Genomic DNA, 25,039 nt, shown 5'->3' with positions numbered 1-25,039 from the left:
AAAAAAACGCTAAAATCGCCCAACTTTGGCGAATTACTGTAGCGTCCCCTATTGTGCATGTAACAGGATGCAATGTGCACATATACTGCAAGTTTGGAGTGATTAGTTCCAATGGTGTTAAAGTTATGAGCATTGAAAAACAAGACACGCCCATAATAGGTTCATTGGGCCATATGATCTTAACACAATGTGATATAAAAAATCATTTGATACCTAGTAGGTGATATAGCTTCGATCATGATCAATAGAAAGTTTGGTATAAATCAGACCGAGTGTGTAGGAGAACTGGCCAATTATGTGTTTTTAACTAAATTCAAAATGGCGGAAATCTAAGTAGGCGGAGCTTAGGGGTCTGAGAGGCTTTTTGTAGAGCAGGTGAAGATGGATATGTGTGATGCATTTTGAGTCAATCGGACATTGGGTGCAAAAACCGTGGGTTTTTGAATGTATGAAAATTCAAGGGGGCGCTATAGAGACATTTCTTTACGGAAAAAATTACGAGAACTCCAAAATCTAATATTTTTCACCAGTCTGGATATGCATGGGAACTTTCACATGGGTTGGGGTATGATGAATACGTCTTGAACACGTTTCTTTGGAGAGGAAAATAATAATAATTCCTCGAAATATGATAGGTTCCTCTACGACGAAGTGGTCACGAGGACCCTAATTATCTGATTCTAACACCTGTCAGAGAGATTATTGTTAAGGTTACATTCATGAAACATGACGATACAACCTTAATACATACCGTAAATATGTATTAGGATCTAGAGAGTGTGTTTATGAATTGATATGGGACATATATTATTAAACATTGCATGTAAATTCTGATAAATATCTTCTTTTTTTCTCCTTCTTTTTTAAAATGAATGACATAATAAATCAATGTCCTATTGAACAATATCTAATAAATTTTCACAGCCTAAAAATCATTAAATTAAAAATATTTAAATAAAGCATTCTGAACGGTTGTTTTAAAAGGTGATTTAAAAACAACAACAACAACAAAAAGACACAATTATTGAGCATACACAAAAATAAATTTCCAAGAACTTACTTCTCACAGACAGTAAATGTGTTTGTCAGACACTGTTTATCATGTTCCACCACTAGGGGCTAGAAAGCATCACAGCTCTCACCAGTAATTGGCTGCTACATGTTAAAGGACACTCTAGACCACAGGTTAAAAACACAAGGCCCGCGGGCCGAATCCGGCCTGCCGCATCGCTTTAATGTGGCCCCTGGCGGCTTTAGAGACATATGATCACCTTTTCTTAAAGAAATTGAAGAAAAATATCCCGTGCTTTTATTTTGACGGTTTTAGATTAAATGGATTAATGTTGTAATATTAGAGACATTTTCTTATGTATAATATTTCTACACTCAAATAAACAATAATCAAATGCAAAACGTTGTATAACAATATTTTCGAAGAGTTTATAAAGTGTTTCCGGCCCTTTAAGAGGGCAGCCATGATGCTGATTTGGCCCACGGTGAATGTGAGTTTGACACCCCTGCTCTAGACATTAGAAAGTGGTGCAACAATATTCCTCTGTGTGTCTTTGTAACATACATAATAGAGGATTCAGTGATCAATAAAAATAATATTGCTAATATCAGAAGAGTCCTGCGTGTGGCGGCTGTGGGACCACACTGGGCCTCACACAGGTGCAGCCCACTGAGATCACCTCCGTCCCCAGTCTGAAGCCGTACCGTTTCCTCCTCCTGCTACCGGACCTTTTCTTCGAGATTCTGGGGTGGGATGGAGAAATGTGTGAGGGGCCGATAGAACGGCGATGATGTCGTTGTAAGATGAAAAAGAAGGGGAAGAAACAAGCAAAAGCACTTCCCAACTTATTTATCATCTATGCACCCCATAATGTTCACTCACTCATCATTAAATGGGTAAACTAGAATGGGCACTCGGTAGAGCGCATACCTTCGCATATCACAAGATTGGGAATTGAACTATGAACATGTTGGCATTAGTTGCATGCCAATTGGATACAAATTGACCGTGCTATGGTAAAAAGAAGATGTTGACCTTTTCATGACCTTGACCTTTGACCCGATCGATCCCAAAATCTAATCAAATGGTTCCCGGATAATGACCAATCATCCCACCAAATTTCATGCGATTCAAGAAGACGTTGACCTTTTCATGACCTTGACCTTGACCTTTGACCCGATCAATCCCAAAATCTAATCAAATGGTCCCCGGATAATAACAAATCATCCCACCACATTTAATGCGATTCGGTTTAATACTTTTTGACTTATGCGAATAACACGCACGCACGCATACAAATACACGGCGATCAAAACATAACCTTCCGCATTTTCAATGCGAAGGTAAAAATACTTGTACTGTACGTATGTACAGTTCAAGAACCCTTGGAAATTTGAGTCAATACATACACTTTTTTTTTTTAAGCTGCAATAAAAAACTATTAAAATACCGCCGGCCAGCAGATGGATAGCATCTTCCTGCCTGTCAAGAGATGATTAGCTTAGCTTAGCATTAAGATCATATATTCTGCTTCTGTGTGGATTAAAGAAATACAGCGCAATGTGGTAATCAGTCCACTTTTATTCAACTTTTAACTTTGAGCTAGCTTAGCATAAAGACTGCATCAAGTCGTTATGCTAAGCTAGGCTAATGTGCAGAAGAATACAGTGCTCTCACTCTGTTCTTTTACACTCATACTCTTATACCTATACTCCGTTCTTGTACTCTATGTGTATATAAAATCCTACTTACATCCTGGAAATATTGAAACTACAGTTCATCTTGTGCTCGTGTATTAGCTGTATTAATATACAATATGCCATATGCAGAAGGATTACGGAGTCAGGAAAGGAGGGTGATATTCTGAAGGAAAAAAACTCAACATTTCCCAGAATAAAATCGTGAATTTCTGAGAAAGAAACTTATTTCTCTGAGATGCATATAAAAAAATCTGATATACTTTTTTAAAAATCAATAGATAATCACTGCCCAGCAGCTGGTTTCTTCAGACTACATTTCCCTTTGTTCGGTAGGTTTTTACCAGTACGACCTGGTTGTAGCCCAGTGACTTCAACCAGAAACAGAAGCAGATCCGACTACTCGTCCGCTGCTTCGACTAAAGACCGCGCTGGCTCACTTGTGGAGGACCAGGACCTGGTGGTAGATGGGTTTGGCCTCCATGGCTGCATCCTCTGCTCCCCCCCGCAGGCTCAGGCAGCCGGATGTCAGGCACACGGCGTGGAAGATCCTCCGAGGCAGCCGAGACTCCACGCGGGACTCTCTGGAGAGGGAGGAAACACGTCCGCCTCGATGGCGTTGAAAGTCCACAACGGAGAACCGAATTATCTATTTTTTATGCATCGACTGGTGCAAATCGATGAGAGGAAGCCCGGCGAGGCCTCACCTGTACGTCCACGGGGACAGAGACGTGTTGGCGATGGCGGAGGCGGCCCTGCCGATCTGAAGCGTCACTGCGGGATCCAGGTCCAGTCTGGCGGATCTGCGCCTCAGTCTGGCTCCCTGAGCCGACTTCATGGAGACCGCCAGGCCCAGCACCAGCACCAGCACCAGCAGAGCTCTCGACACCTGAAGCCAGAAAGAAGAAAAAAACATCAATGCCAAAACACACAAAGGGACACACGACTGATGCTAAAACATTCCCACAAAATAAGTTTCACATCTCTCTTTCTTTGACTATGAGTGACCTCGAGGCCACGGAGGAGATGGAGAGCACTCACCGGAGGCATGGTTCTCCTGCTTCTGTCTCCGGTTCTCTCTCTCTGGGTTTTTATACGTAGGCGGGCTGTGCGTCGGTGTGTGTTGGCATGATCTGCGGTGCGTTTCCCGTTATGACTGTCACCGATTTTTGAAAGATGTCGATCTGGAGACACGAGCAGCGTCTTTGTTCGTCCGTTACTTTTCACCCCGTGAGCTCTTTTCCTCCCGCCTTGGTCGTCGCTGCTCAGCTATTTATTTTCACATTTGTATTTAGTTTGATTGTAAAGTAATATTGATTATTCATCGCTATTTAGGTTATATTTTGATATGTTAGAGTTTTTTCTTATGATAGTTGCAGTTTAGTTGAATACATTATGATTGTTGTTTGAATTCAATTCAATTCAATTCAGTTTATTTGTATAGCCCAATTTCACAAATTACAAATTTGTCTCGGAGTGCTTTACAATCTGTACACATAGACATCCCTGCCCCAAAACCTCACATCGGATCAGGAAAAACTCCCAAATAACCCTTCAGGGGGAAAAAAAGGGAAGAAACCTGGAGGAGAGCAACAGAGGAGGATCCCTCTCCAGGATGGACAGATGCAATAGATGTAATGTGTACAGAAGGACAGATTTAGAGTTAAAATACATTCAATGAATATGACAGAGTGTATGAATAGTTCATAGTAGGCATATTCCACGATGGAGACCTCCACGATCCATCAGGCAGATGGCGGTGGGGAGGAGGAGTGGCGGAGTCTCAACAGTGGGCGGAGTCTCAACAGGACAGTGGCGTAGTCAGGAGCAGGAATTCCACGACCCAGACCTCGATGATCCATCAGGCAGATAGGATCTATGCCGTCTCATAGGGTCCGATGACCCCATGAGACGTGAAGTCAAAAGGACTCCCGGGAGAAAGCAGAGTTAGTAAGGTGTGATTGAGAGATGAAAATTCATCCTTAAGGAGAGAAAAAGAGGAGATAGGTACTCAGTGCATCCTAAAACGTCCACCGGCAGCTATAAGCCTATAGCAGCATATCAAGGGGCTGGACCAGGGCAAACCTGATTCAGCCCTAACTATAAGCTCTGTCAAAGAGGAAGGTCTTAAGTCTACTCTTAAACGAGGTGACTGTGTCTGCCTCCCGGACTGAAATTGGAAGCTGGTTCCATAAAAGAGGAGCTTGATAACTAAAGGCTCTGGCTCCCATTCTACATTTTAAGACTCTAGGAACTACAAGTAGTCCCGCATTTAGTGAGCGTAGCTCTCTAGTGGGGCAATATGGTACGACAAGCTCCTTAAGATATGATGGAGCATCACCAATCAAGACTTTGTAGGTTAAGAGAAGAATTTTAAAAGTGATTCTTGATTTTACTGGGAGCCAGTGCAGAGCAGCTAGTGCAGGAGTGATGTGATCTCTTTTCTTAGTTTTAGTGAGAACACGAGCTGCAGCATTCTGGATCAACTGGAGGGACCTAAGAGATTTATTAGAGCAGCCTGATAATAAGGAGTTGCAGTAATCCAGTCTCGAAGTAACGAACGCGTGAACCAATTTTTCTGCATCTTTTTGAGACAAGATGTGCCTGATTTTTGAAATATTACGTAGATGAAAGAATGCAGTCCTTGAGATTTGCTTTACGTGGGAGTTAAAGGACAAGTCCCGATCAAAGATAACGCCAAGTTCGAGGCAGTATTTCGTTTTAGGTTCACTGATTGGGTAACACTGGGCACCTGTGGTTATATGTAGGTGTGGGTAGGCGCAGGACCAGCATGCACCTGGGTGGCCTATGTTTTTTTTTTACCAGCACACAAGAGGCAGTGTCAGCATTTTGTTTGTTTAGGAAATAAATTATCAGAGTAATATCATACGGAAATGGACATAACTTTCTTTTGGTTTGGCGTCAACTCCGAAACCCACGGTGCGTCAGTGGCAATTAGATTTATAGTTTTATTTAATTTCTAAAGACAAATGGCCACTACAAATAGCTTCAGATATTTTGTACATTGTTCTTTTGACTTGGCCCCATTTTGACCCGCCAGTGCCTCGAAGAAGCAATGAGTAAGATGAGCCGGGTGACACCCAAAGGTGGGAACACCTTTTTAATGTGGTTGTGAAAACAGTACACAATTCTATTTGTTTCTTTTACAGCAACAGGTGGTGTAATAATCTGCAAGTGGAGCTTGATTTCTTTTCTTTCAGTGCACAGAACAAAACCAGAGCGGATGTTGTGAACCTGAACCAAAAGGTCTTCCCTTGAAATGGGCCTGCGGGTGGGACCTGTCATCCTTACTGTCTCTTTAAGAAACCGACTCATCGTGGTTAAACAGCCTTAAACTTTGATTTTACTTCTCCGAGTCATATAAAACACAGAGGCCACCTACACACCGCCGGCCCAGTCTGAGCGATGTAGGTCAGAGAAGCGCTGATGACAGTTTCTAGGAATGAATCAGCAGAATTACTTTCAAACAGAAACTTTGCGATAACATCTTCTCTGCTCCTGCGAACTGGAGCGCGGCCACGGGGAGGAGAGACGGGTCCAGAGCGCCTGTTGCTTCTCACCGACGGCCGAACAATGTGTTGAAACCACAAAGAGGTCGTTGTGACCTTCAACCCGGTGCTCGGAGTTTTAACTTTGAGCTAGCTTAGCATAAAGACTGCAGCATGTCGTTATGCTAAGCTAGGCTAATGTGCAGAAGAATACAGTGCTCTCACTCTGTTCTTTTACACTCATACTCTTATACCTATACTCCGTTCTTGTACTCTATGTGTATATAAAATCCTACTTACATCCTGGAAATGTTGAAACTATAGTTCATCTTGTGCTCGTGTATAAGCTGTATTAATATACAATATGCCATATGCAGAAGGATTACGGAGTCAGGGAAGGAGGGTGATATTCTGAAGAAAAAAAATCTACATTTAACAGATTAAAATCGTACCATACCTCATCTTGTGCTAGTATTTTAGCTGTATTAGAGCCATTGTAGGTGGAAAAAAAGGGGGAAAAAAGGATTGCTGAGTCGGGAAAGGAGGATAATATATGGTAACTAGAATGGGCACTCGGTAGAGCGCATACCTTCGCATATCACAAGATTGGGCATTGAATTATGAACATGTTGGCATTAGTTGCATGCCAATTGGACAAAAATGTATCGTGCTATGGTAAAAAAAAAAGATGTTGAGCTTTCCATGACCTTGACCTTGACCTTTGACCCGATTGATCCCAAAATCTATCAAATGGTTCCCGGATAATAACCAATCATCCCACCAAATTTCATGCGATTCAAGAAGATGTTGACCTGTTCATGACCTTTGACCTTGACCTTTGACCCGATCGATCCCAAAATCTAATCAACTGGTCCCCGGATAATAACCAATCATCCCACCAAATTTCATGCGATTCGGTTCAATACTTTTTGAGTTCTGCGAAAGATTTTGACCTGTTCATGACCTTTGACCTTGACCTTTGACCCGATTGATCCCAAAATCTAATCAACTGGTCCCCGGATAATAAACAATCATCCCACCAAATTTCATGCGATTCGGTTCAATACTTTTTGAGTTCTGCGAAAGATTTGGACCTGTTCATGACCTTTGACCTTGACCTTTGACCCGATCGATCCCAAAATCTAATCAACTGGTCCCCGGATAATAAACAATCATCCCACCAAATTGCATGCGATTCGGTTCAATACTTTTTGAGTTTTGCGAATAACACGCATACAAATAAATAAATACACGGCGATCAAAACATAACCTTCCGGCATTTTCAATGCGAAGGTAATAATAGGGCTTTCAATAAACTAAATGGGTTCTGGCATTGGGACCCAGGCAAAGGGGCGGAGTCTATAAAAAGGAGGTGAGAAGTTTATCCTGGGCCTTTCCTCCTGAGCTGAGACCCACCTGAGAGAGCAGCTGGAGGCCTTTGATTGGTGTAAAGCATTGTTTTAATAGTGAACATGGAGAACCATGATGTATTCTTTTGAATTCATAGTGTTAAATAAAAGGTTTGCCGCCCTATTCGCTGTCTTGTTCCTGTTCATGCCCTCTATCTATGCATAACTCTACACACTGACCTCCCGGATGGTGCAGCTTGACCCCACATTCACGTATTAGTTGTCTAATTGACTCCATCCCTCCTTTATCATGACCTACATTCAGGACTTTATCGAAAGTCTTTTCTGTCGTTGTAACATTGAGCGAGCAGAATGGTATCACTTTGGACTCAACAAATGAAAAGGCCCAAAGCTCTATCCTGCAAACTCCCGTTGTATTCTGGAGGTTGTGTCTACCGTACATACACAGCCCTTTGGATAGAGAGAATCCTTCAGCGAAGGAGGGGGAGAGATGATTCCCAGGGCCCACTCCTCCCTCTGGTTACAGAAAGGAATCCTCCTTTAGAGGATACAAAAACAATGAAATCCAGGAAAGGACTTGAGGGCCCCCTGTGTTCATTCACTGGCATTACATCCCTTCTTTCACTCTGTCATACTCATTGAATGTGTTGTAACTACATAATGATTCCTTCTGGTCACATGACATCTATTGTTGATCCAGAATGCTGCAGCTCGTATTCTCACTAAAACTAAGAAAAGAGATCACATCACTCCTGCACTAGCTGCTCTGCACTGGCTCCCAGTAAAATCAAGAATCACTTTTATAATTCTTCTCTTAACCTACAAAGCCTTGATTGGTGATGCACCATCATAATGTAGCGACCCTGTGAAGTGGCTGCCAATCACAATGTGGCACCGTGCGTGCTGGTCGAGGGGGCGTGCCTGTGATTGGCGGAGTAGAGGGGAGGCGGGGTTAACCTGGGGAAGAAGGGGAGTTAAGTGTGGTTGACGGGAACCGTTGTTGACGTTGGAGCTGCGGAGCTGAGAGGAACACGCTGTCTGTGTTGGAGGATGCCCCAAATAAAGAAGGAGTAATAACGCCGTCCCGTCTCCGTGTCATCAGTCCATAACGTCTGAGACGTTACATTGGTGTCAGAAGTGATTTCGGACTAACAAGATCGATAAATCCGGTGGAGAGCTAACCTAGCGTGGAGAGAGCTAGCCGGGTAGCCGACTGTTTGGCATGGATCGTGTCGGCGGGACGAAGGTAAAGAGAGAAGATAGAGACATGGAGGAGGAGGGAGCTTGCGGATGGTCAGAGGACATCGCCAGAGAGTTCACGGGAGCTACAAGGGAGGCGAGGCATCGCCTGAGAGAGTCTGCAGCGAAGATGGCCAGAGACGCGGGTTTGAGTCCCGCAGCAACTTTTCGCTCCGTTTCTCCGCGGAATGTAGCGATACCGGAAGAGGGTTGCGGCCAACACTCAGTTTCAACGCCGACGGTAAAAACGCCGAAATACTCCGGTAAGGCGGCCTGGGAAGCCTTCCTTGCCCAATTTGAACTTCTATCACATGCTGGGCGATGGTCCACGGAGACTAAAGCACTGCAGCTGGCGTTGTGTCTCACGGACGATGCGCTGTCCTGCCTCCTACTGCTGAGCCCGGAGGACAGGCGGAGTTATCAAGCGCTGGTGGGGGCCCTGCAGAGGCGGTTTGGACAATGTTTACAGCCGGAGCTCCTGCGCAATGAGCTAAATAACCGCTGCAGAAAACCTGGGGAGCCGCTGCGTGTGTTAGCCAATGACATTGAAAGCTTATCACGGAGGGCCTATGTACACATGCCCCCCGGAGTACAAAGCGAGCTGGCACGGGACCAGTTCATCAGAGCAATCTCCCCCACTGAGTTGCGGGTCCAAGTGCAACTACAACACCCACAGTCGTTGCAGTCGGCCTAGGAGATGGCCGTGGAGAGAGAGAATGTGTGGGGTGTAGCGGCTGAACGCGGTCAAAGAGAGGGTCCACCTGCCGTACGGTCTGCAATGCCGAGTCACTCAGAGGGAGAGAGACCGGCATGGGTGACTGAACTGATTAGAGCCGTGTCTCTACAACCAGCACACCGACCACGCCCCGGCCCCAGGCTCTGCTGGGGGTGCGGTCAGCCAGGGCACTTAGCCAGGGAGTGCCCCAAGTCAAGCGGGTCTCAGGGAAACGGTTCAGGGCTCGCATAGAGGAGGATATGCGGACCCCGACCCCAACTCCAAACCCCCATCCTCAAGTCTCGACAGCAGGAGCCCAACAGTGCACCCGGGGGCACCAGACTCCACGTCCCCCAGAAGCAGACGACGACTCAGAACTGGAGCCTGTTGTGGCAGTGGGACGTACTGGTAAGGGAGACTCGTGCTATGTCCCCATCACTGTGGAAGGAGTGCCCTGCTTGGCGCTATTGGACACAGGGTCAACGGTAACCCTGGTTAGACCAGACATGGTCCCAGGCTGGATTCGTTTCGACGACACCACTGTTCGACTGCGCACTGTCACCGGAGAGCTGGCACCCATGAAAGGCAGAGGTCGACTGACCATATCGGTGGGGGGAGCGACGGTCTGTCATCAGGTGTGGATAGCGGCCGTACAGGACCCATGTATTCTGGGTGTGGACATTTTGAGGGCCACAGGCTGCCAGTTAGACCTGCAACGATGCACAGTGAGTTTCCAAGGAGGGCCTGCTATCGCGATGATCCCCAGTCTCACCCCTGCACTGCCTCCCTCCGGACCTCCCGCACCATCAGCGAGTACCGTAGAGACTGTAGACAGCAACCCAGGCCCCCTCACTGTCTCCCCTGGGGCAACCCTTGCGTCGTCTGACCACACTATGAGCTTCACAACTACGCCCCCGTCCGGGTTGGTCCAGAAGGAGGTGGAGGTGGATGGGACGCTGATGGCGGTGAGGGAGGTGTGGAGCAAGAACTGTGGCGACCTACACCCTCAGCAGCAGGAGCAGTTGTGGCAGCTTCTGCTAGAGTTCCGAGGCAGTTTCGCAAAGAGTGAAGACGAGGTAGGTCAAACTCATCTAGTGCAGCATGAGATTGACACAGGGGACGCACGTCCTATCAAGTGCCGCCCACGCCGCCTCCCGCTGGCCCGTCAACAGGCATGTGACGAAGCGGTCGAGAGCATGCTGCAGGCGGGTGTCATCGAGCCGTCCGATAGCCCCTGGGCAGCAGCCGTTGTCATGGTTCCAAAAAAGATACGTGGCTGGCGACTGCGCTGACTACATGCCTGTAAATGGGGTAACCAGGAAAGATTCATACCCACTGCCCCGCATTGATGAGTCTTTGGACCTGGTCTCTGGGTCCTCCTGGTTCTCTTCTTTGGACCTCCGCAGTGGATACTACCAGGTGCCTCTCGCCCCGGAGGCCCGGCCAAAGACTGCGTTTTGCACCGGACGGGGACTGTGGCAGTTCAAGGTCCTCAGTTTTGGACTGTGTAACGCTCCTGCCACCTTCGTCAGGTTGATGGACAAGGTATTGGAAGGAATTCCACGTCAACAGTGCCTGGTTTACCTGGACGACATCCTGGTTCACGGTAACTCGTTCGAGCAAGCCCTGGCATCATTGCGGTTGGTGCTGGAAAAAATCAGAGCGGCAGGCCTAAAGCTACACACACACACACACACACACACACACCTGAAACCTAATCCTACTGGCTCATGCTGAGCTGTTAAGTGAAGGTGGGAGCTGAACACAGGGACCTGTGAGCTTCATGGGACCTGTGAGCTTCATGGGACCTGCCTCCCACACAAAGTGGATGCTTTATTTTTATTTTTTTACTTCTTGTGAACACTCTTCGTACTGAAGCAGGAAGAGGTGAAGTCCTTCTAGAGCAGCTCTTCGTTAAAGTGTTCGCTCCAATTCACACGTGTGACATTAAAATTCCTCCCTGCAGTATTTCTTTGGCACACTTTTATAACAATTTGTCACAAAGACATTTTATAAAAGAAAAAGGTCTGAAGTAAAGATACAAATGAAACTCCAAAGCATGCTTCATATTTTGAACTACCTTGTCATTTGCAAGTGCCTTCATCCATTCAAGTGTTTATTCAAAATAAAGTTTTATTCACGTAACACACATGGGTCGAATAAATGCACCTGCACGAGGCATGCAGTGATCTCCTCAGGGTGCAAAGTATGAATGTATATAAAACGCATCTCGTCTGCCACCAGTCGAAAATACTAAATTCAATTCACTTTATTTAGTATAAATACTTATGTATTTTGGACACAAGGTTGATTTGTTGTAGTTCTCACGGTCGTTGCTGAGAACTTGGAGGTATGTCCAACAGTTGGACCTCGTAAACAGACTTCATCTGTAGTCCCAGTCACGTGAAGGTGATAGTTCAGGGTCTCAAATGTCTTTTTTTCCACGATTAAAACTTCACATTTTAGTGGGCCCCCTGTGGGGACCAGTCCACTGAGTGTGTGCGCAGAGAAAGTCTTAAAAGGCTGAACCAGGTTCACCTGGTCCAGACCTAGAGATGCTGCTATAGGCTGATAGGCTGCTGGGGGACACTTAGGATACACTGAGCACCTATTTATTTTCATCTCTCCATCACACATTACTAACTCTGCAGTCTTTGTAACTTCACATCTCAGAGGGTTCATTGGACCTGGCTGGGTCTGATACTTCCTGCCCTTACTATTTCTTGGGAGTTGTTTCTGATAAGACGTGAGGTCAAAGGTCAGGGATGTTGTATGTGTACAGATTCTAAAGCCCTCTGATACAAAATCATAATTTGTGATATTGGGCTATATAAAATAAACCACATTTAAATGAATTGCTAAATAAATAAAAAATGTCAGGTCAACTTTAAAACAATTGGTGGAAAAATAAAAAATGGTTTTCCCAGTGTAGAAACTGTGCAGAGAAGGTTAAAAAAAAAAAAAAGTATGAAGTGACATGTCTTATTGTAGCACTTCATCAACAATCGGAGTCTTGTCCCATTACATTTTTATTTTTTTAATAGCTAGAAATAGAACAGTTACAAATGTCAAAAATTCTTGTGAACTATATACAAATCCGGACGCGTTGGTGCGTCGCGCTGTCAGGGCGTCGGACACGGAACCACCGTCCATCGGGAGGACAAACTGCATGTGTCATCATGGCGGGGACAGAGATCAGCTGTTGGGTGTTTTTGTTTTGTGTGTGCAACACAAAGAGATGAAACATGACCGTACAACAACAACAACAACAAAACAGTCCCGGTTTCTTTTTTTTAAGTCCATGCGATCTCCGCCGGCCCCTCAGATGAGGAAGATGATGTCGTCGGCCATCATGACCTGGTTGTCGTCCTGCATGCGAGCCAGGGCGCCGCGAACCTCGGCCTCCGTGAAGCGGCTCTCGCGCCCCTTGTTGATGTCCTCCGTCAGGCTCGCCCTCTTCACCGATTGGGCGTGGGCCGACTGGAACACGGCGAAGAGGGACGACTTGAACTCCTTCAGCCTGGCGGCGGAAGAAGAGCACGGCGTCGGTTACGGTTAAGTCTCAAGACTCGTCAATCAAAACTATTACGACCCCTCTCTCCTCTGAACACATGGCTGGACGTTACAGAGGACGTTGACAACATGGAGAAGATAACGGCATCAACAACAAAATGTGTTGCATAGGTAACACCTCATCGACCCGATTTCATTTTCATAAATTAAATGTACAATAGAGAATATATCACTCCCTAGTTAGACACTGTTTTCTTTTTGTTTCATTCAGTCGCTTCGTTGTTGATTATCTTATGTTTTACACTTCTTGCTCTAAATATATATTTAACTAAAACGAGCATCATCTAAGAATCTGCACATGCAATGTCAATTGTCTGAAAGACATTTTTAAATGTCTGATTGATGCTGACTTTCAATAAAAAAAAGTTAGTAAAAAAATTCACACACACGCACAGTGAAGACCTCCCTAATGAAGGTAGATATGTCTTAATTACGGAAACAAAATAAAATTTCTTGAGATCAAATTAATTGATTAGGATTTGCAGCAACATATTTCAGCTTCGTAAGAGAAACCAACTATTAATTTACTTAAAAAACAATAAATTTGCTCTTAAAACACATTTTTTTGTTTATGTAATAAAGACACACATCTGCCTCCTTCCCCCCTGACTTTATAGGGAAGCAGTTGACACATTGAGACGGTCAACTGAAACGACGACATAAAGCTAATTTGCATCGGCACGATTAAAATAATGTTTACGATCGTAAAGTAAAAGCGCAAAAAAAATATATTTGTTGTTGTCTGGAACTACTTCCATCAAGTAGCGGCTGCTCATGAAGAGCACGCATCTGCAGCACAGCGGTGCACTTCCTGTTTGTGTGCGTCGCCCACCTCTCTGCGGAGAGCTGTGAGGCGGCGTCCATAGGCTCCTCCTCCTCCTCCCGCTGGGGCCTGGCCGGCTTGGGGGTCCCGGCCTGAACTAGAGTGACCAGAAGGACCGACGTGAGAACTCCAATACAAACTTGGAAACATGCCAGCTGAAGGTTAAAACACGTTACAGCCTCAAGCGTGTAACATACTGTCTGACTATCAAAAATAATTGGGCCATACACCGTTAAAGTAACACGGTACATAACAGTTTTAGGAAAAATTTAAATGATTTTTAGGTTTTTTTGCCCGCATATCCAGACGTTTTTCATTACACAGTAAATATTGTGTTTAGCATGGCAGGGCTCCATCACGAGAAGAACCGAGTTGATTGGATATATTTTTCAACAGATGTTCAGCCTCCACAGAAGTCAAGCTACAAAGTCCAGATGCAAAACATTTAGTTTGCAGTTTATCCTTCTTAAAAACAGAATAAAAGCAAAGTAGATGTGCTAAAGTGAGCCTGAATGTCTGGAATGGGTCCCTAATAAAAGGGATGCTTACTCTCAGGAACCTCCTGCTGCTCGCTGAAGTCATACGGGCTGTAGGCCTCGCTGCCCTGAGAACCGAGGCGCCCCCTGCTGGACAAACGGGATAGTGTGAACAACGATGGCCGCGAGAGCCTTTTCCCCATTTCTCCATCACGTCGAGGGGTCAAAAGCGTCACCTCTTTTTCTTGTCCGTTTTCTGTGAACTCTGAGTGGAGGCCTCCTCCTCCTCCTCCGAACTCAAGTCCCGCTCCTGCCGCGGGCGTTTCTTCACTTTCTCCAGGACCTGCGGAAGGAAACCGGACGGCGTGAGCTTCGTTCACGCGTCGAGACGCGGGAAAGCATCGTCCCGTTCCTCGAGCCGCCGCGGTCAGGACAAAACCTTTTTGAAGTAGGCGAACTGGACAAGCTCCACGGCGACCTCCGAGTCCTCCAGCTCCACGGCTTTGCTCATGCGGGCCTTGGCGTGTGCCGTGGACAGCCGGATCAGCGTCTCCAGCGTTCGGGCCGTCACCGGAGCGGTCTGAGGGAGAGGAGGAGGAGGGGCGGGGTCAGAGCAGCATCGAGACAAGACCCCTGCTCAGGACCTCATGTCTAACCCCCCCCCCCCCCCCCAATAGATACTCTTTATAAAAAAAGGCCCGGTGCTCACCCTGGCCATGTCGGCACCCATCTGCTCCTGGCTCCGCAGCCTCGTGTACTCCTCTGCAATGTGATTGGCTGCCTCCTCAGTGAGCACGGGCGTCACCGCCTTGGCGATGTGGATGTACTTCCTCATGAACTCCTTGCTCAAAATCTTATCCCTGAGACAAAAAGACACAGTGCATCTTTCTTTATTTATATATTTTTTATTTACGTGTGTGTATGTGTGTTTATATATATATATATAAATAAATACAAATTATATATATATATATATATACACACACATAAATAACACACACATATATATAAACACACACCTACATAAATAAAACACATATATATAAATATATATATATTAATCTGAATTTAAAAAATTCAGTGAATCAAATAATTATATATAAAATATATATATATATCATTTTTTAAGTCCCTGCAAAGGTTTAGTGTGTGTGTGTGTGTGTGTGTGTGTACCTCTTCTTCTTGGTTCCATGCAGCAGGTTGTTGTGCTTCTCGTAGATCTGCAGCTCCTCGTGCTCCTCCACGATGGCGTCCGGGTCTTCAGTCGCCAGGACGTCCACCGAGCCGCCGAAGGCCATGGCTGCGAGAAACACACACGACCACGATTAAAAACAAACAGCGACCGCTTTACAAAGACGGCCGTGACGGGAGGTCCTCGAGCACGTACCTGTTCCCTCCTGCTCGCGGGGGTCTCTGTAGCGGTGCATCCGCAGCACGTGGTCAGAGATCTCGCGGTCCTGCTCGGCGTCCATCTGATCCAGGACGATGAAGAGGAGGTCAAAACGAGACAGCAGCGAGTCCTGGAGGCCGATGTTCTCCATAGGGGTTTTGTACTGGTCGTACTGCACGAGACCAGAGAGAGGGGGATTAACACTTTCAGAGGTGGAGGGAGGAGGAGGAGGATGAAGAGGAAGGAGCATGAAAAAGGAGGAAGACGGATAAGAAAGAAGGATGAAGTAGAAATGATGAAGGAGTAGCATGAAGAGGAAGAGGGAGGAAGAAGGAAAAAGAAGGATGAAAATGAAAAGGGAGGAGGAGGAAGGAAGAAGGAATGATGAAGGAGTAGGATAAAGAGGAAGGATGATGAAGAAGAGGGTGGAGGAAGGAAGGCTGAAGAAGAAGAAATGATGAAGAGGAAGGAGCAAGGAAGAAGGGTGAAGAAGAAGAAGGAATGATGAAGGAGTAGGATGAAGAAGAAAAAAGAAGAAGAGGAATAGGGAGGAGGAGGAAGAAGAAAGAAGGATGAAGAAGAAGAAATGATGAAGAGGTAGGAGAAAGGAAACGAAGAAAAAAGAGGAAGGAAGAAGGAAGGATGGAGGAGTAGGATGAAGAAGGAAAAAGAAGAAGGATGAAGAGGAATAGGGAGGAGGAAGGAAGAAGAAAGAAGGATGAAGAAGAGGAAGAGGTAGGAGAAAGGAAACAAAGAAAAAAGAGGAGGAAGGAAGAAGGATGAAGAAGAAGAAGGAAGGATGGAGGAGTAGGATGAAGAGGAAGGATGATGAAGAAGGGATGAAGAAGAAGGAATGATGAAGGAGTAGGATGAAGAGGAAGGAAAAAGAAGAAGGATGAAGAGGAAGAGGGAGGAGGAGGTAGGAAGGATAAAGAAGAGGGAGGAGGAGGAGGATGAAGAGAAGGAAGATGAAAGGAAGGAGGCTGAAGAAGAGGAAGAAGGAGAAGAAAGAGGAAGAAGGAGGACGAAGAGGGAGAAGGAGAAGAAAGAGGAGGGAAGAAGAAGAGGAGCAGCAGCAGCGCGGTGGTTACCCGGCCGTAGACGGGGTTGGCGGCCGCCAGCACGGAGCAGCGCGCGTTGAGGCGCGCGTGGATGCCGGCCTTGGCGATGGTGACGCGGCCCTGCTCCATCACCTCGTGGATGGCGGTGCGGTCCATGTCGGACATCTTGTCGAACTCGTCGATGCACACCACGCCGCGGTCGGCCAGCACCATGGCGCCCGCCTCCAGGCAGCGCTCGCCTGGGGGGGAGACAGACGCAGAGGGTGAGCGATCAGGCTCGAGCGGACGCCGGCGGCGGCGAGGAGGAGCGCGTCGTACCGGTCTCCTGGTCCGTGGTGACCGCGGCCGTCAGGCCCACGCCGGTGGAGCCCCGCCCCGTGGTCGGGATGGCCCGCGGCGCCGTGTGGAGCACGTAACGCAGCAGCTGGGACTTCGCTACCGACGGATCGCCTGGTGAGGAAGAAGAGGAACACGAAGAAGAATAAAGAAGGATCAAGAGGAAGGAAGGATAAAGAAGAGGGAGAAGGAAGATGAAGAGAAGGAAGATGAAGGAGGAAAGGAAGGAGGATGAAGAAGAAGAGAGAGAAGAAAGAGGGAAAAGAAGAAAGAGGGAGGAGGAAGGAAGGATGAAGAAGAGGGAGAAGGAGGAGGATGAAGAGAAGGAAGATGAAGGAGGAAAGGAAGGAGGATGAAGAAGACTGGGAAGGAATAGGAAGAAGAATGAAGAAGGAAGAAGAGGAATAGGGAGGAGGAAGAATAAAGAAGGATGAAGAAGAAGGAAGGATGGAGGAGTAGGATGAAGAGGAAGGATTAAGAGGAAGAGGTAGGAGAAAGGAAACAAAGAAAAAAAAGGAGGAGGAAGGAAGAAGGAAGGATGGAGGAGTAGGATGAAGGAAGAAGGATGAAGAAGAGGAAGAGGAAGGAGAAAGGAAACGAAGAAAAAAAAGGAGGAAGAAGGAAGAAGGATGAAGAAGAAGAAGAAGGAAGGATGGAGGAGTAGGATGAAGAGGAAGGATTAAGAGGAAGAGGTAGGAGAAAGGAAACGAAGAAAAAAAAGGAAGGAAGGAGGATGAAGAAGACTGGGAAGGAATAGGAAGAAGAATGAAGAAGAGGGAGAAGGAAGAAGAAAGAGGGAAAAGAAGAAAGAGGGGGGAGGAGGAAGGAAGGAAGGATAAAGAAGAGGACGAAGGAGGAGGATGAAGAAGAGGGAGAAGGAGGATGAAGAGAAGGAAAATGAAGGAGGAAAGGAAGGATGAAAAGAAGGAAAATGAAGGAGGATGAAGAGAAGGAAAATGAAGGAGGAAAGGAAGGAGGACGAAGAAGAGGGAGAAGGAAGGGGAAGAAGAAGAAGAAGCGAGAGGAGGGAAGAAGAAGAAGAGGAAGAAGAAGTGAGAGGAGGGAAGAAGAGGAAGAAGAAGAAGAAGTCTCCCCAACAAAGTGCAGCAGAACCATGGATCAACACTTTGTGATCATTGCAGAAACAAGATGGCCGTACCGATGAGCAGGATGTTGATGTCTCCTCTGATGCGCGAGCCGTTCTCCAGAATCTTCTCCACGCCGCCCAGCAGCATGCACAGGATGGCCTTCTTGATGTACTGGTGGCCGTGGATACTGGGAGCCAGGGAGTGGGCCAGCTGGTCAAACACATCCTGGACAACACAACAAGTGATACAGATATAAAAAAAGGAAAAGGGAAGAATTCAAGGAATCACTAAAACAAGATATTAGGGAGCCGATCGTCATCGCGAGTCGTCGTGGGAACCGGAGGTCTGACCAGGGAGCGGCTCCGGCTGAAGTTCCTGATCTTGGCCACGTCGTCCGCCGAGAAGTTGGGCGACACTTCCTTGCTCATCGGTTTGACGTGGCAGGCGATCATGATGGTCCTGAGCGAGGAGGAGGAAGAGGAGGAGATAAAGATAAAGAACTCAGAGGGGGGCGGAGTCAGCCACTCAGGCGGGACGCTTTGATCCTGTCTTACGTGAACGTCATATATACACACAAATACATACACATGTATGTATAAATATATATAAATAAATACATATATAATATATATACACACACATATATATAAATATATACACACACATATATATAAATAAATACACACTAAAAAATATATATACACACACATATATAAATTAATACACACTAAAAAATATATATACACACATATATATATATATCTACACACATATATATAAATAAATACACACTAAAAAATATATATACACACATATATATATATATAAATAAATACACACTAAAAAAATATATATACACACACACATATATATAAATAAATACACACTAAAAAATATATATACACACACACACATATATATATATATATACACACATCCACGCTGTGATCCCGTCTCACCTGAAGGTCCCGGAGGTGAAGCCCCCCTTCTTGCCGGGCAGGCAGCGGTACGTGCCGATGGCCTGCACGCGGTCGCCCGGCTTCACCAGGTCCACCAGGTCGTTGTCCAGGATGATGTCCACGGAGCGCGGCAGCTGGCCGGCCGGGGCCTTCTCCGGCATCTCCTGCACCGTGATGGTCTGGTGGTCTTTGTAGACCGAGAGGCCGAACTCCGTCTCCAGGGGGTTGTTCTCCTCGTCCTGGGGGCGAGCGCCGAACGCGAGTAAAAGGTGCGTTCACGCCAAAAGCAGGTGCCAATTTTGGCGCAAATTGCACATTGCGAAAGCCAATCAGTGTTGGCGATATATATGTATATGTATATACATATACACATGTATAAATATATATATACACATACATAGATATTTATACATGTATAAATATATATATACACACATACATAGATATTTATACATGTATAAATAAATAAATATATATACACACACACGTATACGTATAGATATTTATACATGTATAAATATATATACACATACACACATATATATACATACACACAGACACGTCTTCAACAAGTATTAAGCAGAAATAGTGGTTAGTTCTTCGTGGTGGATGAAGGAAATGATAACCGTTTCCACGGCGATACGCTTTTGGTGTGAACGAGGCTTTAGTGATGTGTACATGCGCGCGCGTGTGTGTGTGTGTAAAAAGCATGGAGCTAAAGAACGTCTCAGATAAGTGAGGCGCTAAGAGTCGAGTGGCGTTACCTTGGTGGGGTAGATGGCGCTGGTGGGGAAGGCGTCCAGCGAGGTCATGTCGCTGTACTTCCTCTCGATGGTCTTCTTGGTCGCCGGGCAGTAGTGGACGCTGCGCACCACTTTAGGACGCACCAGGGAACCTGAAGGAGGAGGAGCCAATGACACGGGCGGTCTTAACATCACCTCAGCCATTTTGAAGCAACGATGACATAACAGTGGAGCCCAGGTGGGGGGAGGGGACCACACACACACACACACTCACACTTGGTGATGATGCCCTCCACACACACCATGCTGCCCAGCAGGCGGGCGTTGAGGGTGCGGGGGGTGACGTGCTTGGTGCCGAAGCTGCCCTCCAAGGCCACGAAGAACTCCTCGTACTGCTTGGCGTAGGTGGCGTCCACGGAGGCCACGAAGTCCTTCAGGGCGCGCTGGAACGCCAGCAGCTCCTCGAAGGCGTTGCTCATGAGTCTGGGCGGAGAGAGGGACGGAATATCACCTTCACTGTGCGATGGGCTGTGTGTACACGGCCATATGGGAATGACGACGACGACACAAAAACAAACTATACATGTTGAAGACGTGTATTCAGTGATGCTGCAGAACAATAACGTCAAAACTGAACTGAGACCACTAATACTGGTTGTAGCGTGAAACTTACTGCTGGTGAAACTTCTTTATTTTCTCTCTTTAGGTGAATAAACGTGAATTAAAACTCGTAAACAATCAGCACCGTAAGAGCGTTAGCATCATACGGTCTATTAAAACTATTAAACCTTGCAATAAATGCGCATCTGTCCATCCGTAAAATAAGTGCGCTTCCGTTTAACCTATCAAAATAAAAGTCCGATTAAAGTATAAAGAGGAAGTAGATTAAAACGTCTATAAAGTATTCAAACGATACAATATAAAAAAGTCATACATCAAAACTATTAAGGCAGATACAAAAACAGTCAAACACATAATAATAAACCTCTCATGGGGTTATTTACACTGGTTATTTTATGCAATGAATAATAATGTAGGAGAATGTAAAAGGTCAAAACAGGTCAAATGTGTAGCCACGGTTTCTTAGATCAGCTGACTGCTTTCCCAAACGACACACACACACACACACACACACACACACTTACTTTGCAGCCCGGGCCTCGTTGCGCCTCCTCAGGTCGTTGATGTTGACCACCAGGCGACCTTTATTATCACTGATCATTTCCCGGACCTTACTTTGGTAAACCCCCTGGTCTTGCTGCCGGAAACGGACATAAAAAGGTTTCTAAGTGTTAAAATAAAATCACTTTAATATTGATTTCACTAAAAGATGCTTCCGATATGGGCGAAAGAGACTCAACTGTCACCGGCGGCTTTACTGACTTCTTTTGTTATGGCCGCATGGACACAACTAAAGATAAAACGGGATAAAAGTCCGACTTACGTCATCGTCCAGGAAGTCCAGGTAGTCCCTCTGAGCCTCTCTCATCGCCTGGTCATCCACGACGTTGGTAGACATGGTGGGTTTTTATTTATCACGCTTATTTCCCCTGAATCTTGGAAATCGGTGCTGTGCGCGCCTCGCTGCAGTCCGACTACACACAGAGGAGCTTTTCCCGCCACTGCGTGTCGCGTGCAAGCAGAGCGTGAGAAGTGATTGGTCAGCTCTGCGCACGCGTATTGCGTCGTCGGCGGGTAAGCGTCCAGCTGGCCAATGAAATCCACCGGGACGAGCACATGGGCCCGCCCCTTCAAAAACTCGCGCGAAAGTGGCGCCGGAAGAGGGTTGTGGCCTGGCTGGGGCTCGTGTGTGTGTGTGTGTCAGAGGGAGAGAGAGAGAGAGAGAATGGGGGGTGTGGGGAGAGTAAGGAGGAAACAAAGTATAGGATGTCAACATATCGTTGTACAGTATATCATTAAAAAGTGTTTAATACGTTGCAGTATGTAGTATATCGGGAAAAAGTCTGACAGCGTACAACTGTGACCAATGCAGTTTACCTTTAGGCCACTAGAGGGCGCCAAATCACTATAAATACCATACAAATGTGCTCAAAGAAGCGGAGCTTCATTTTCGTAGTTTGGCTCTAGCTCACAGATTTAATTTGATATAGTTCATTAAACCTGCCTGTAGAATCCTTCATATCAGCTGTGGATAAAATAATAATAGCACCTGGGAGGGAAACCAGTGTGTGTGTGTGAGACGTAGAGAGCTAACTTGATGTGCGTTGTGATATTCATAAGATTACAATTAATCTTCTTTATTCCTTTTTATCTTGAGTTAAGATCATATTAAACTTTATTTATCCTGGAGGAAATTATTGTGCTATTAAAGTGTAAGTAAGTGTTATTAAATATTACAACAACAACAAAAACAATAGAAAACTAATATTTACATATTTGAACAATAAAACTAAGAATTATTTTTTTTTAAATACTGACACCAGTGAAAAATAGAATATGATTGCAATAACAGTTAGGCAAATAAATACACTACAATAGAGCAAAAAAACAACAAAGATTAAACACAAGAGTAAAAATACAAAATATAAGAATTGACACTAACACCAGTGCCTAATGGAAACTTTTTAAAAACATTTACATTTTTTATTTGGTTTATCTGATAAGGGACAGTGCACATTAATAAAACATTTCTGTAAATGTGCCAGAGTTATCAGCCAAGAGGTTATTTTTCATCTGTAGTCCCGAGAGGCAAATGTCATAAAACAAACCTAAAAACATAAGATTACATATACAACTAAAATAGAAACATAATACTGAGCATGATATGGATAGAGTGAGTCAGTGAAAAGTGTGATCGAGTTAGCTATTCAAAGTGAGAATAGTGTAGATGTGGTTTCTGTAGACGGCGTTGCCCTGGCATCCAACACCACTGTAAAGAATCTTGGCGTTATCTTTGATCGGGACTTGTCCTTTAACTCCACGTAAAGCAAATCTCAAGGACTGCATTCTTTCATCGATGTAATATTTCAAAAATCAGGCACATCTTGTCTCAAAAAGATGCAGAAAAATTGGTTCACGCGTTCGTTACTTCGAGACTGGATTACTGCAACTCCTTATTATCAGGCTGCTCTAATAAGTCTCTTAGGTCCCTCCAGTTGATCCAGAATGCTGCAGCTCGTGTTCTCACTAAAACTAAGAAAAGAGATCACATCACTCCTGCACTAGCTGCTCTGCACTGGCTCCCAGTAAAATCAAGAATCACTTTTAAAATTCTTCTCTTAACGTACAAAGCCTTGATTGGTGATGCACCATCATATCTTAAGGAGCTTGTAGTACCATATTGCCCCACTAGAGAGCTGCGCTCACTAAATGCGGGACTACTTGTAGTTCCTAGAGTCTTAAAAAGTAGAATGGGAGCCAGAGCCTTTTGTTATCAAGCTCCTCTTCTATGGAACCAGCTTCCAATTTCAGTCCGGGAGGCAGACACAGTCACCTCGTTTAAGAGTAGACTTAAGACCTTCCTCTTTGACAGAGCTTATAGTTAGGGCTGAATCAGGTTCACCTGGTCCAGCCCCTTGATATGCTGCTATAGGCTTATAGCTGCCGGGGGACGTTTAGGATGCACTGAGCACCTATCTCCTCTTTTTTCTCTCCTTAGGGATGAATTTTCATCTCTCAATCACACGTTACTAACTCTGCTTTCTCCCCGGAGTCCTTGTGACTTCACGTCTCATGGGGTCATCGGACCCTATGAGACGGCATAGATCCTATCTGCCTGACGGATCATCGAGGTCTGGGTCGTGGAATTCCTGCTAACGACGACGCCACTGTCCTGTTGAGACTCCGCCCACTGTTGAGACTCCGCCCACTCCGCCTCTCTACCGCCATCTGCCTGATGAATCGTGGAGGTCTCCATCGTGGAATATGCCTACTATGAACTATTCATACACTCTGTCACATTCATTGAATGTGTTTTAACTCTAAATCTGTCCTTCTGTACACATTACATCTATTGCATCTGTCCATCCTGGAGAGTGATCCTCCTCTGTTGCTCTCCTGAAGGTTTCTTCCCTTTTTTTTTTCCCCCTGAAGGGTTATTTGGGAGTTTTTCCTGGTCCGATGTGAGGTTTTGGGGCAGGGATGTCTATGTGTACAGATTGTAAAGCACTCTGAGACAAATTTGTAATTTGTGAAATTGGGCTATACAAATAAACTGAATTGAATTGAATTAAAAGAGCTTCTTGTCTGGAACAGTTAATTGATCGACTGAAATTCCGAAGAACGAGAAATTCCGAAGAACGAGTCTGCTGAGTGGACTATACCGACCAAGTGAACCACCCTCCCAATGAATCAGGAGACTGAAAGGAGAGGAATTGGTCCTCCAACATGTACTCCTTTCACCGGCTTGTTGTCAGATCAATTAGTGAGACAAAAGGCTCCACAATGGGCTTGTTCATGGGCTCGCTGTCAGCGCCTCCTTCTCTCCACACCAATGGTACGAGTCCCTCCCTGAGTCACCTGCCTGCTGCGAGCCACATAAAAGCACCGGCAGTGGAATGACTGACAGCAGTTGGTGACAGGGGAGTCAAGCGGCAGACACAATGTAAGTAGTGAACACCTGTTTGGTTCTTGTTTGGCTTTTTCGCTCTATCGTCTTTTTTGGAAAGAATATGTTCTCGCTGTATGTTTGCTGGACATCATCAGATTGTATTTTAATCGGAAGAAATCCATGTTTTATTCCACATCACCCACTTTGGTTTGCTTGCGACTTATGTTTTGCCGACGTGAACCCTGAACTTTGCCGTTCTTCCAGAACCCCCGGCACGATGGCTCCGATAGGGATGGTAGGCTCGCTGGGTTGGCTCTCATCCCCGGAGGTGGGCATCGTCTCCCTCGTCGTCTTCCTCGTCCTCGGCGTCACTCTCCTCGCACTCTGCGCCCGGTGTCAAAGGTGAGGGGGGGAGTCATATGTTTGACGAGGGAACGTGACTGTGTACTTGTGCTCCTCGAGAACCATAGAACACACGCCCGATGGCTCTATTCGATGGCGTCACTCAGAGGGAGTTGAAGTGATTAAGAACACCCAA

General features: G+C 45.7%; 2 protein-coding genes across 2 annotated transcripts; both read right to left on the bottom strand.

Moving 5' to 3' along the window:
- Positions 1–1,619: 1,619 nt before the first annotated feature.
- Positions 1,620–3,759, bottom strand: il17a/f3 (interleukin 17a/f3). Its single transcript, XM_056428945.1, has 4 exons — positions 3,751–3,759; positions 3,417–3,598; positions 3,150–3,293; positions 1,620–1,755 (listed from the first exon to the last, which is right to left on the bottom strand). Exons 1-4 carry the CDS (start codon positions 3,757–3,759, stop codon positions 1,620–1,622), a joined length of 471 nt encoding a protein of 156 aa, XP_056284920.1.
- An 8,794-nt stretch (positions 3,760–12,553) lies between these two features.
- On the bottom strand, positions 12,554–21,579 carry mcm3 (minichromosome maintenance complex component 3). Its single transcript, XM_056428079.1, has 17 exons — positions 21,436–21,579; positions 21,137–21,249; positions 20,266–20,474; positions 20,013–20,143; positions 19,249–19,487; positions 18,640–18,748; positions 18,361–18,514; positions 17,184–17,315; positions 16,896–17,104; positions 15,802–15,976; positions 15,588–15,714; positions 15,124–15,274; positions 14,854–14,994; positions 14,651–14,757; positions 14,488–14,561; positions 13,948–14,035; positions 12,554–13,062 (listed from the first exon to the last, which is right to left on the bottom strand). The coding sequence occupies exons 1-17, from the start codon at positions 21,508–21,510 to the stop codon at positions 12,864–12,866; spliced, it is 2,433 nt and encodes an 810-aa protein (XP_056284054.1). The 5' UTR covers positions 21,511–21,579; the 3' UTR covers positions 12,554–12,863.
- Between the last annotated feature and the right edge of the window lie 3,460 nt (positions 21,580–25,039).

This window comes from Pseudoliparis swirei, chromosome 12, assembly GCF_029220125.1.
Source record: "Pseudoliparis swirei isolate HS2019 ecotype Mariana Trench chromosome 12, NWPU_hadal_v1, whole genome shotgun sequence".
NCBI lineage: Eukaryota > Metazoa > Chordata > Actinopteri > Perciformes > Liparidae > Pseudoliparis > Pseudoliparis swirei.
Note: the sequence above shows the minus strand (reverse complement) of the source record. Positions and strands in the feature narration are given on the sequence as shown.

Bases quoted from the DNA above. Each gene is read 5' to 3' on its own strand.
- mcm3 (XM_056428079.1), bottom strand. From the start codon at position 21,510: ATGTCTACCAACGTCGTGGATGACCAGGCGATGAGAGAGGCTCAGAGG. The intron at 14,036-14,487 runs GTAAGCATCCCT...TGGTCACTCTAG, and splicing joins GCAGCAGGAGGTTCCTGAGA to TTCAGGCCGGGACCCCCAAG. The intron at 13,063-13,947 runs GTGGGCGACGCA...TTCCGCCGCCAG, and splicing joins TCACAGCTCTCCGCAGAGAG to GCTGAAGGAGTTCAAGTCGT.
- il17a/f3 (XM_056428945.1), bottom strand. The intron at 3,294-3,416 runs GTGAGGCCTCGC...CTCCCTCTCCAG, and splicing joins CTGTCCCCGTGGACGTACAG to AGAGTCCCGCGTGGAGTCTC. The intron at 1,756-3,149 runs GTGAGCCAGCGC...ATCCCACCCCAG, and splicing joins CAGGTCCTGGTCCTCCACAA to AATCTCGAAGAAAAGGTCCG.